The sequence below is a fragment of the Lissotriton helveticus genome, chromosome 10 (genome assembly GCF_964261635.1).
Source record: "Lissotriton helveticus chromosome 10, aLisHel1.1, whole genome shotgun sequence".
Taxonomy (NCBI): Eukaryota; Metazoa; Chordata; class Amphibia; order Caudata; family Salamandridae; genus Lissotriton; species Lissotriton helveticus.
Window position 1 is genome coordinate 106,666,978 of NC_136071.1, and position 13,081 is coordinate 106,680,058.

General features: G+C 44.3%; 1 protein-coding gene across 1 annotated transcript in view; it reads right to left on the minus strand.

Moving 5' to 3' along the window:
- Window positions 1-13,081, minus strand: part of GNG13 (G protein subunit gamma 13) — a 78,159-nt gene that overhangs the window by 40,306 nt on the left and 24,772 nt on the right. Inside the window, exon 2 of the mRNA XM_078664894.1 lies at window positions 3,861-4,010. Within this exon, the coding sequence (XP_078521020.1) occupies window positions 3,861-3,958 (98 nt within the window). The 5' untranslated portion in view covers window positions 3,959-4,010. The remainder of the gene's footprint in view (window positions 1-3,860; window positions 4,011-13,081) is intronic.

Genomic DNA, 13,081 nt, shown 5'->3' on the forward strand with positions numbered 1-13,081 from the left:
AAACTGCAGAAAACATTGAAAGTTGAAAGTATGAAGAACCTATTCATGCAGGAAACGTATTTACAGCCAATGTATCCAATCAATGGAAGTGCATTTCAAATGCCTGCTCATGAGAGGGAAAATTCTGCCAGCGAATCGACCTTTGCCAGAAAAGTTGCCAATTGGCTAGCAAAATTGGCCTTCAATTCTGCTGTTCTGATGAAGATGGTAAATTAGCCAAACTTCAAACAGAATTTGCACTGGTCAAACTTTAATTTAGGTGCATGTATTACTGCCCATCCAGGGAACAAAGAAAAATACAGTTCTCTCTACACAATGCTGCTTCATCGCCAGTCACCAGTAATATGGATTTCAGATTAACCTTTTGTTTAAAAATGTCTGGTTGGCGTTAGAAACCTATTTTGGTATCTAGAGGACACCTTTAAGAATGAATTATGAGCAAGTGGGTGAGCTATTTTGGGTCCTAAGGGTTTGTAATTCACAGTTGGTATGTATAATGTATTACTGTGTCCGCAGTGTATACATGTAGCATACCAGCTCCCATTGTAAAATGTGTGACTGTCAAACATTGCAAGAAACTACGGTTCTAATAAAGATATTATTAAAAATAAAATAGTAGCGGGTGAGCTGTGTTACCACAAAGCCAAGCAGGTGCTTTAAGAAAAACATGCTTTCTAGTTGAGAGAATCCCTTTCAGGCCTCTCTGTTTCTGATGATTATCTGCACTTGTCCCTAAACGCTGAGAATTGTACCTAACGCTGGAAGCAGCCTTTTTAGGTCATTTGGGCTGCACTGAACCCCAGCAAGGAGAAATGCTTTGCACCACAGACGACGTGGCGCTATCTCAAAAAAATACTTCTATGTTCTGTTCCAGGCGCAGTAGGTTGCCAGGATTTTTTTTATTTTAAGAACAGGGACCTCTTGCTGCAGATAATACCACACTGTGGACATTAAAATGCAGATTTCCTTGTGCCTACTGGAAGGTTAGCCGAGGGCCGGGATACACCATTCAAACACCTGAAAGAACTAAAACAGCCTCTTCTTGGTTTATGTTGTGAATCTGGTTAAAGGAAGCTCCCTCTTTCTAGTGGGTGGGAGATTTACAAGTGTTTACATAATTCCTGGTAAAGCCCCTTTTTGTCATAAGGCATTTCCAGTGTAAAATCGGTTTCCAAAACACTGAATATTTATGCATATTTTTGTGCGGCATGTTCAGATTTAGAAACGCGGATATTGAGAGCGGATAAGGGCTGTCAGGCCTGTTTAGTTTCAAGTCGTGCTGCCTATTACAGAGCCTCAAGCGACGCCTAGGCTCTGCTTCTGTCCTTGCTCTTACGTTTACAGACCTGTATCTGTTCAAGGCATTTTAATATTCTGTTATAAAATTTGCCCTAAACTACTGTTCCTGGAAGGTGCTTCCCCCCCCCTCCATTTCTCTTTCTTTAATATCCATCTTTTACTCCAGAGTATCTCTGGGTTAGTCTTTCTTCACTGTTCATTGTTCTAGCAATAAACGTCTGCAGGCGCATGCGCACTCCCTCCATGGCTTATTTCAAAACATATATCATGCTGTCTTTAAGTTCTCGATGATCACAGTTCATAAGATGTCTGATAAAAGTTATGCACTACTATGTAGCTCGACTCTGGACTGCTTCCAATCTTGGTGATGACGCAACCATAACTGGACATGGGTGAGGGTACACTGGTAATTTAAATAATCTGCAGACATGTTCCTGTTTAGTTTAGAGCCCTAACAAAAAGAGGGGCAAACTGCTGTCCTGAGATCACAAGAGCCGGGACAGGAGCTTCATGTTTGGCTCCTATTCACAAAGAGCACTTACGTTGCTGCAAATCATGCCACAGTGCATCTTGTTCTCAGTATGGAACATTGGTCAAACAATATGTCATTTATGTTGGTCTCTTGTGACTGGCTTTAATCATTGGGGACCTTCAAATGCCTCTCCAACTGGCCTTATGCCTAAAATGTCAAATTTGCAGCCAGCTCTGCCCACGATGGCCCAGCGCAAAGCTGTTCCGTTTCAGAGAGGCTTTCTACAGTGCTCTTGGCCACGAGAACAACCAACAGAAAGAGCCATGCCAACGCTGCAGCAGTGCAACAGTGTGCGTTGCTAACCTGCGATTAACGCAACACAGAGATTGCGGACGTAACTTCCACCTCATTAGGGGGTCACATCACTGCAGTAGGAAAGGGTGCGAAGGAGGATGCGCAAGATGGGTGTGAGGGGAAGGATTGGGACACCTTGGGAATAGGGGTGAGGATACGTGGATCGAACAGTTATACGAAGATACCAGCCGATTGCCATCTTCATATATTTTGTTCAGTTGTTTGGCTTGCAGCAGTGAATGATTGTAGACAACAGCTACATGTATACACCGAACAAGAGAATGAGGGTGAAGGACCCCCAATGTAGGCCTCAGCATATGGGACTGGCTATTGAAAAGTTTAACCCTAGGCTTGATTTTTGCTGGTGGATGCCTGTGACCATATTGAATAATTATAAGTAAGAACTATGGTCAGAATGTGTATTTTACAGTTATTTTCCTTATATATTTGTTATGTGGTTTGCATTACATACTATTTTTGGAAAAGAAGAATGGTGACTTATTTTGAGATTAACTATATTATTGATTGTATGTATGTATTCTTGTATATTTGTAGACCCATAAAATCTAAAGGTTGAAGTCTTAGGGCCTAATTTAGATTTTGGCAGAGGGGAATAGTCTGTCACAGACATGGCGGAGATCCCGTCCACCATATTAACGATCCGATTATATCCTATGCAGATCGTAATATGGCGGATGGGATATCCATCAAGTCTTTGAAGGCGTATTCCATCTACCGAGATCTAAATAAAGCCCTTCGTAATTATGGGTTGAAAAGTTCGGTATAATCTCCTGAAGAAGGTGTCCTTGTGTAAAAACTACAGTTCACCGAAACGTGCATCAATATTTTACGAACCTGCTTACTGACCCATCACCAAGTGTCTGTAAAAGGGTACAGGTGATATCAATTTCGACGAGGGATTGTTGCTACGTCAGAAACATTAATGTTTTTGATATTGAAATTGACTGCTTATAAATTATGTATGAAAAAAAGGTGATCTATGGGGATACAAACCAACAATATAGGATTTAGTTACAATGTTTGTTGGAATATTAAATTAGAAATTTTGTATAGAAATAAAACTAAATAATTTTTTTTTATAAATGTACTGCAAATGTTTAGAGGGCAAAAATAGTTGACAAATGTAAACTCAGGGTGGTATACAGGGGTTCTGTTGGTTGATGATATAGCTTGGAGCCTCGCTTAACTCCTCAAATCTGGCCTCTCCTTTGGTAGTGTATGAATTTCCTGGAGTAAGCCTGGAGAGGAATTCACCTTAAATGACATTCTTCACTCTTGATTCTTTATTGAAATTAATTGTTCTAGGAAACAATAAATCAGAATCAACTCTACACCAAATCAGACCTTGCCTCCACCAACCTCCCCGCTCACAAAGAAATTATGTTCACAGTGGAATCCCCAACTGACAGAAAAAAACTGAAATTAAGTCCATCTGTAATAATCCCACTCACATGTTGTGACACCAGCTAATGCCTCTTCCAAGAGAGGTAAAAAACAACAGCACCAAACATGACCAATTGGTCATCAGCAAAACCCTGGCCTTCTAGTTGATAAAAGGATGATCCATATTTTTCCTGTGTTCGCATCTGGTGCTACAGCTACATTATGTTTAGCAATAAAATGCATTCAGCTTTGGGAAATTGATAAAAAACACAAATGCAAAGCATACATATTGATATGCTGGAGGTGCTGTATTCAGGAGGATCTTACTCACTCGGGTATCGACTTTGAAGACATTTCTCTTTTGAAGGCCAGTTGATACTTCAAGCTTTCGACTTCCTTCTTAAGCTGGGGCCCATCCATCTCGTCCATGGTGGCAGGTGTTTATGTGACTCAGTCGTTTAAAGAATAATTTTTAAAATAGCTGAAAGAAAGTAATTGGAAAATTTTCACTGAACAATAGCAACTGCATTAAATTAAGCAGCCTATACAGATAACTGAGATTGCTGTGATTTTCTTTTTGCGAAAAATACATTTCACTGTTGGTTCTATTCATATAAAAATCGGGGTGAGTCGTGTTGTTGTTCCTGAAAAGAGTAACCAACTGACAATGATTTCTTATTCCCAAATGTCAAGAACTACAATAGTAAAAATAAAGCATTATTCCAAAAATCTTACTTGCCTAAGAAGGAAGCCCTACCACAGTGGAATTAAGTTAGGAAATCCTGCATGGGTACATACATTCAAGATCTTGGCTGGTTTGGAGAAGGAGTTAGAAATGTGCCAAGTAACCACACATTTCCAATAGATCCCAACGCTACCCAGTTTAACATCCCCTTGCTGTGCCAAGGAGTCCAGTCACCATTGACTAGAAGCAAAAACTTTACACCGAATTTCATAATAATGTATGTGACATATCTATAAGTTCACCAGAAATATCTGTGCATAGTCTTTTCAATGACTAATGCCAACATTTTCTTATTTATTTGGCACAGAAACACTATACACATTTTTAAACAGAAATTCTCATACTTGGGGGTAATGAGTTCAGTACATGAGTTAATTCAACGAATGACCATGAATGAGTGTGGTCAATCAGACATGAACATACAGGCAAAATATTATCTTTACAGATAGTGTGTGACACATGACATACACAGTGCTTAAAGTAGAAATATAGATGTGCTGGTACTCACTATCCAGAGCTCCTATTTGCTTCTGAGAAGTGCAGGCACTTTATCATTAAATGTCCTGAAGCAGTGCTCAGAAGTGTATGTACTCTCACTTTCAAACTACAAAAGTGCAGGTACTCAGTCCTGGATATGACCTGGCCCTTTAAAGCACTGGACATATAGGTTTGAAATGTAGTTTGCATCTGAGAAGGAGGCGGAGTAGGGTTCACGGGCGCCCCAGAGGACGTGCTCAAGGAGTGCAGTGGTCCAAGTTGTCCTAAATATTTTTTTGAAAAGTATGTCCTTGAGACCTAGAGTTGAGTTCTTTCCATTCATGAGGGCTGAGTAAAGCAAAGAGTGAAAACAAGACTGACCACAATGGGGCAGATGTATGAGACCCTTGCGCCACTTTTGCGTCACTTTTAACATGGGAAAAGTGTCACAAACGTGGCGCAAAGGGCTTGTAAATCTGCCCCAAAGAATTTGTGATTGGCTATGAATACCCTTGAACATCCAGACAACTTGTGCATGGTCAAGTAAAGAGAGTTGGGATGTCGATGAGATATGGCACAGTCAAGTACTTTGTCTATGGACAAGAATGCACAAATCCGAAGGTCTTGAAGGAGGCTTTTGGAAGAAATCTAATGTGCCAATGACAAGAGAATTTATGAGGGATTTAGCAGTGTTATAAGAGAGTTGTGGGCACATTTTTCTGATGTTTACTAGGCATTACTTTGTTGCTGTGGCCCTGCTGGTTTTAAATGAGTCAAGGTGCCTGTGTGAGTTGCGGAATACACAGAGTTCCTATCATCCGGTTGGTGAGAGAAGATAGCAGCAGATGGGAAAGAGATTAGCAGAGTTGACCAATTGGGGTTGGAGTGGGTGGGAATATATAAGATCTTTGTTTTAGAACACTTACAGCATTGTCTCTCCATCTATTGCTTGATGGCATTAAAAAAGAGATATTATAGTGTGGTAGTAAGTGAAAGAAAAATACAATTTGGTTATAAGCAAAAGAGAAGCTGAAAAGGATATAATAGCACTCAGTCATGGTGAGTACAATGAGCAAAAGATGCAGTCCCAGGAGTAAAACGTGTGAGAAATGCAATAGGACAGTGGTGAGTGAGCCCTGAGATGAGAACAATGGGGCCAAGAGCGCATTATTGGCAGGGTTGGATTGAGAATGAAAATCGGCCCGGGGCCGGAAAAAAAGAATCGGCCCAAATTTACATCATCACTCCTCAAATCACTGCTATGGCGTAATCATATAAAAACAACTTTAGGCGGGGGGGGTAGAAAAAAATGCACGTGTTAGTTTACACTGGTGAAACAAGTTAGGCCACTTCTACTCAGGCCCCCTGCCCCCGCTCAGTATGTGCACACATTAATTAGCCGCCCGCGAGACAAAGGGAGTGATACCTCTGCTAAACGGAGGTAATGAGTGCCCATGTGCCTATAGAAGGGCCACTCAGGCACCCACTGGGCCGCTGGCTGTATTCGAACAATGGAGACCGTGCCCAAATGGCCACCCCAGGCTGCTAAAAAAAGAGGCCCACAGCAGCACTCGGACACCGGCCCCTCGGGCATTGCCCGAATGCACGCGTTACCAATCCGATGCTGATTATTGGATTATAGATTGTAAACCGTTCATCAGCCTGGCCAACAATCTTGGGAACCAAAGGCCTCATTTAGTGACGCATAGCTGCGAGAAAACAGCGATGCGTCACTTTTCATTGCGCCCTCCTTGCGACACCAATGATTCATCATATTTACAGTGACGCATCATGTCTGAAGGCGTTACAACTACGTCAGTATTTCTGACGTATCTGTAGGCGCAAAAATGACGCATTGCTGGAGTGTGTCACAAAAGTGACTCAACTCCAGCAATGGGTCATTACACATGAGCTAGTCCCATGTGAAATGTGCCTGCATCAGTCTTACGCCTGGCATGAGGCAGGCGTAAGATATTGACGCATTTGCACCCTAAAAGTGGCGCTGTGAAATCTTATAGATTTCACTGCGTCACTTCTATGACCCTTTCTTGCGTCGGAACGCCCCCCTGCATACATTATACCTGGCACAGGTATAATGTGGTGCAGGGGTTTACAAAGTGACGCATCTAGGTAGATGTGTTACTTTGTAAATAGGGTGCAACAAGGATCATTTTTTACGCCGCTAGTGCGTCACAAAAAGTGACGCACCAGTGGCGCAAAAGTGATGCAAGGGCTCGTAAATAAGCCCCCAAGTGTATTCCTCGGGATGGTTCTTAATATTTATGGAGAAACACCTTGAAAAGTCACCAGGAATCTTGGTGTGGTCATCAATCACTCCCCAGAACCAAACCCTTCAACACTCATAGCAAACCATCACAATTGCGTGGAAGTAACCTAATCCATTGTGACGGATATTGAGTAAAAGGAACAAGAATTACTTGGAAAATTGAGTTCATCCTCCCAAAGGTAATGAATTCAAGATTGCAAGCTCATTCCATTAAAGAATGAACCATAAAATCATTAAATCACTCTGCTACTACCGCTCAAGGCCCAGCTTAGACAGGACATACAGCTAGGAGAATAAAATAGAGATTAGTAGCTGTCAGTGACAGAATTCATTTCCAGTTTTTGAAATGTGTTCCAAATGTAGCTTGTTTCTACTAACTCCAAATTTTGGCAGGCAATGGAACTGAGGCACAGGGAGTGAAACAGATTTTACCCAAGACTACACACTGGTTAGGGAGAAAAATTCAAGGTTAAAAATCATGTTTACTAGCTCAATAGTCCCAAATTTAGCCACTAGGAGGTATGTTCCCTCGAAGTTGTGGCTAGGAAAACATAATTTACGTCTTGAAATATATAGCTAAGGGAATGGACTCCCTTTTAGTTATAATTTTTAAAGTTTCTGAAACGGCCATCATTTGATGTTTCATTTTACATTTCAAAGTTGTTTTGGATATGCACAAAAGTCAGGAGTGAATTACATGTGATTAAATTCTTGACATCCATGGACAGAAATCCTTCACCGCTTATAGTCTACATGATGAATACATTCACTGGCAAAGCCAATAGGTCTGGCGTGGCCTGCCAGCTTTTTGACTTTGACTATGGTACGGGACCCTTAGGAAAATAAAAAAAAAACAAGCATTGGTTAAAAGTAAAAATATTTTCAGCCTCATAAAGCACACTTTGCCATAGCAGTCCCTGGTAGTGAAGGCAATGGATCTGAGACACAGGGAGTGAAACTGATTTTACTCAAGAATACACACTGTGGTTAGGCTGGAAAAAACAAGGTCAAAATCATGTTTACTAGCTCAATAGTCTCAGATTTAGCTACTAGGAGGTATGTTCCCTCGAAGTTGTGGCTAGGAATACATAATGTACGTCTTGAAATTTATAGTTGAGGGAATGGGCTCCCTTTTAGCCTCAAAGCTAGTCCCTGGTAGTGAAGGGGACTACTTTGTGTGAATGTGCTTGTTGTGAAGGAGCAGGATACCATTACTCAGTTTGAAGATTGACAATGGCTAAAGTGGGCTGACCAATTGCCCCATGATGTATGTTGTAGTGGGCAAAAGCAGAAATGAACAAGTTACTTACCTTCGGTAACTCTTTTTCTGGTGGATACAATATCTGCCTGTGGATTCCTCACCTTGTGAATATCCCCTTGCATCAGCAACATTCGGAAATTCTTTTTGTAGCTTCGCACCGACGTGGACGACGTTACAGAGGCACGACACCGCGCGCGACTCAGCTGACGTCACTGACTCCATAATAGGCCCACGCCGACGTGATGACATCAGTTCCGCCCTTTTTTCCATGCCTTCGAGGCACACGGACGGACCAACATCAGTAGATATATACACAGTACACAAATGTCAAGATAACACACATAGTGTGAAACCAATGCAGAAAAACAATTGAAATAAAACTTTTCCTTCAACAATATAAACATATTAACATCACAATTACTCGGGTATAGCAGAGTGGACAAACGGGGAGGCCGGTGGGTCAGTGAGGAATCCACAGGCAGATACTGTATTCACCAGAAAAAGCGTTACCAAAGGTAAGTAACTTGTTCTTCTGATGGATACATCTGCCAGTGGATTCCTCTCCTTGTGAATAGATTCCCACAGCAGTCCCCACTCCCGGAGGAGGGTGTCTACTCTCCTATACCAGAAAATCCTGGAGGACAGAACGCGCAAAGTGGCCTTCCCTCCTCACTTCGGTATCCAAGCAGTAATGTTCGCGAAAGTGTGGAGGGAGGCCCAAGTTGCCGCTTTACAAATATCCTCAACAGGAACACCCCTAGACAAAGCAGATGTTGAAGACTTTGCTCTAGTAGAGTGAGCTCCTATACCCTCTGGAGGTTCCTTACCAGCCAGGGCGTAGCAGATCTTGATGCATAGAATTATCCATCTCGAAAGTGTGCGCTTGTGCACTGCTCTTCCTTTCCTGCAACCAGCAAATCCAACAAACAGCTGGCCATCAACATGATAATCCTTAGTCCTATCAAGATAAAAGCTCACCGGCCTTTTAGGGTCCAGACGGTGAAGCCGCTCCTCCTTGGAAGGGTGAGGGGGAAGATAGAAGGTAGGAAAGGTAATGGACTGTCCTAGATGGAAGGGAGTTACCACCTTAGGCAGAAAAGCAGCCCTGTTCCTAAGAACCATTCGTTCAGCATGGATGGTCAAGAATGGGGGCTTTGAACTAAGAGCTTGAAGCTCACTTACCCTCCTTGCCGAGGTAATTGCAACTAGGAAAACCGCCTTAAAAGACAACAACCTCAAGGGACAATTATGTAGAGGTTCGCAAGGGGAACCCATTAGAAAAGTAAGCACCAGATTCAAGTCCCATTGAGGCACAATAAAAGGAGCAGAAGGGAATTTATTTGTAAGGCCCTTCAGAAATCTTAAAACAGTAGGAGATTTAAATAAGGACGGCTGATCCGGCAGGCAGAGAAAAGCCGACAAAGCCGAAAGATAACCTTTCACTGTAGCCACAGCAAAACCTTTCTGTGCTAAAGAAAGAGCAAATACAAGTATATCTGACAAATGAGCCCTCAAAGGGTCAATGGACTTCTCCCCACACCAAGTCACAAATTTAGACCATCTGTAAGAATAGATTGACTTAGTGGAGTCACGCCTGGCCAAAAGAATGACATCCACCACATCGTGTGGGAGAGAAAAGGAACTCAGGTTGCCCCGTTCAATCTCCAGGCATGAAGGTGTAAGGTCTGGAGGTGGGGGTGTAGAACCTGCCCCTCCATCTGAGAGAGGAGATCTGCCCTGAAAGGGAGTCGGAGCGGGGGGGGCACGAGGAGAGGTGGAGAAGATCTGTGTACCACACCCTTCTTGGCCAATCCGGGGCGACCAATATAACTTGGGCCTGGTCTTGGCGAATCTTCATCAGAACCCGAGGAATCAAGGGTATGGGAGGAAACGCGTAAAGGAGTTGCGAGTCCCAACTCAATTGAAACGCATCCCCCAAGGCTCCCTGCATCGGAAACTGGAGGCTGCAGAAAGGCGGGCAGTAAGCATTCTCGCGAGTGGCGAACAGGTCCACCTGAGGAGTCCCCCACTTCCGAAAGACGTGACGAACTACCTCTGGATGAAGCCTCCACTCGTGGTCGGCTGAGAACTGCCAAGTGAGACTGTCTGCACACATGCTCAGAACTCCGGCCAAATGATTTGCCATCCGACAAATCTGATGATCCTGAACCCAGGACCAGAGATGCAGAGCCTCTCTGCAGAGACTCTGCGACCCTACTCCTCCCTGCTTGTTGACATACCACATCGCGGTGGTGTTGTCCGTCAGGACCTGAACCGACCGACCGCAAAGGGAAGGGAGGAAGGCCTTGAGCGCCAGATGTATCGCCCGCAATTCCAGAAGGTTGATGTGAAGCAACCTTTCCTCTGGAGACCAAGACCCGTGATCTCCAGATCCCCCAGATGAGCACCCCACCCTAGAGTGGACGCATCCGTTATCACTGTGGCCACCGCTGGAGGAAGTTGGAAAGGCTTTCCTTAAAACAGATAGCCCTCCACACTCCACCAAGACAGGTCCGCTGCAGTTTCTCTGGAGATCCTGATGGACTCCCTGAGATCTCCGTTGTGTTGATACCACTGCCTGCGGAGGCACCACTGGAGTGCCCTCATATGCCAGCGTGCATGGTTGACCAACAGAATGCAAGAAGCCATCAGACCAAGCAGACGAAGGACCTTCAGAACTGGAACAACCGCTCCATTGTGAAATAAAGGAATCATCTCCTGTGTGTCTCGAATCCGCTGTGGAGGAGGGAATGCCCGACATACAGTAGTATCCAGTACTGCACCTATGAACAGGTTGTGGTGGGAGGGCACCAGGTGAAATTTGGGTACATTTATTGAAAAACCCAACCTGTACAACAACTGAGTTGTGACTTGCAGATGATGGAGCACTTTCTCCGAAGATTCTGCTTTGATCAGCCAATCGTCCAGATAAGGGAATACCGGGACCCCTGACCTTCTGACATGTGCATCCACCACTGCCATCACCTTGGTGAAGACTCGAGGCGCAGTAGTAAGACCAAACGGAAGGACCGCAAACTGATAGTGCTGCGATCCCACCGTAAAGCGGAGATACTTCCTGAGCGACTTCAGAATGGGGGTGTGGAAATACGCATCCTGCAAGTCGATCAACACCATCCAGTCTTCTTCCAGCAACGCTTGAAGAGCCTGCGCAAGGGTGAGCATCTTGAACTTCTCCTGCTTCAGGTAAAGGTTCAAGATCCTGAGATCCAGGATTGGACAAAGTCTGCCATCCTTTTGGGGGATCAGGAAATACCAGGAGTAGCACCCCTGACCCCTCTCCTGCTCTGGAACCACCTCTATCGCACCCTTTCTGAAAAGAGTCAGGACTTCTTCCTGCAAGAGCAGCAGGTGGCCCTCCGCACAAAAACCCTGGCATGGAGGGTAATTGGGGGGAAATTCTCACGCCTCGACCTCTCCTTCATGAACGAAGTCGACGGATCCAAAATCGACTCCGTCGGAGCCGGGGCCGGCGTTGAGCCAGTCCGCTGAACACGAGGTCATTTCGGATTCGACATCGGCGTCGAGGGTGTTGGCGTCGATGGTCTAGGCGTCGAAGGCTTCGGTGGCGCCGAGTAAAGCCAAGGCGGCGTCGGAGCTGGCATAAAAGGCGAATTCACAGGCGAAGCCTCACCTTCGGAGACTTGAACTTCCGGAGTCGGAGCCTCCACTTCTTTGCGAAGTAACTTCACCTGCGACTTCGGTCTCGAGTCCTTCCCAGAATGATGACGAGACTCATGATATCTCTTCTTGTGCTTCTTCCTCGATGACTTCGAAGCATGCACCGAAGACGACCTCGAGCGCGACTTCGAGGGAGACCTCGACCTCGAACGACGAATCCGTGACCTCGACCTCTTCTTGTCCTTCCTGCTCTTCAACTTTACCACAAGGAGTTTCGCCTCCCTCTCACGGAGAGCCTTTGGATTCATTTTCTTGCAGGATGAACACTCCTCGACGTCATGGTCCGAACTCAAACACCAGACGCAGCACTCGTACGGATCCGTCATAGACATCATCTTGCCACACTCTCCGCAGGGCTTGAATCCAGTCTTCTTCGTGGATATTTCAACAGAAAGCAGCAAAAGGACACCGAAATGAAACAAACAGTAACAAAGTTACCAACAGCTGCAGAGGATCCCTAGAAACCGTTAGCGTCGACGACGCGGAAAAAAGGGAACCTATTATGGAGTCGGTGACGTCAGCGGAGTCGCGCGCGGTGTCGTGCCTCTGTGACGTCGTCCATGTCGGCGCGAATCTACAAAAAGAATTTCCGAATGTTGCTGACGCATGGGGATATTCACAAGGTGAGGAATCCACTGGCAGATGTATCCATCAGAAATGATTGACACAACAACTGGCCAAAGGATGAAGAGACCTGAATGAAAGCCCATAGAGCTAAGTGTATGATATAAAGTTCATTTAAATCAAAAGGTCAGAAACAATCAGTGGCAAAGCCCATAGGTCGGGGGTTTGCTGCCAGCCTTTCGGCTTTGTCAACGCATGGTGATTTGTCATGGTTTTTTAAACCTTTATCAGTGGGGAATCTCCAGGACTCTCATCAATATTAAAAGAATGAGCAGTTTTATATAACTTTAATAAACTTGCTGAACCCACTTATTAGTTAACCATTATTACAATTTAATGAAGACATTACAGTGTCCCTGTAAGTGCAGAGGCCTACTAATCATAGCGATGGTAACATATAGGTCCTGATTGAGAAAGATAAATTTACATGTGTATATTTACTCAAATGTAGATCTATCT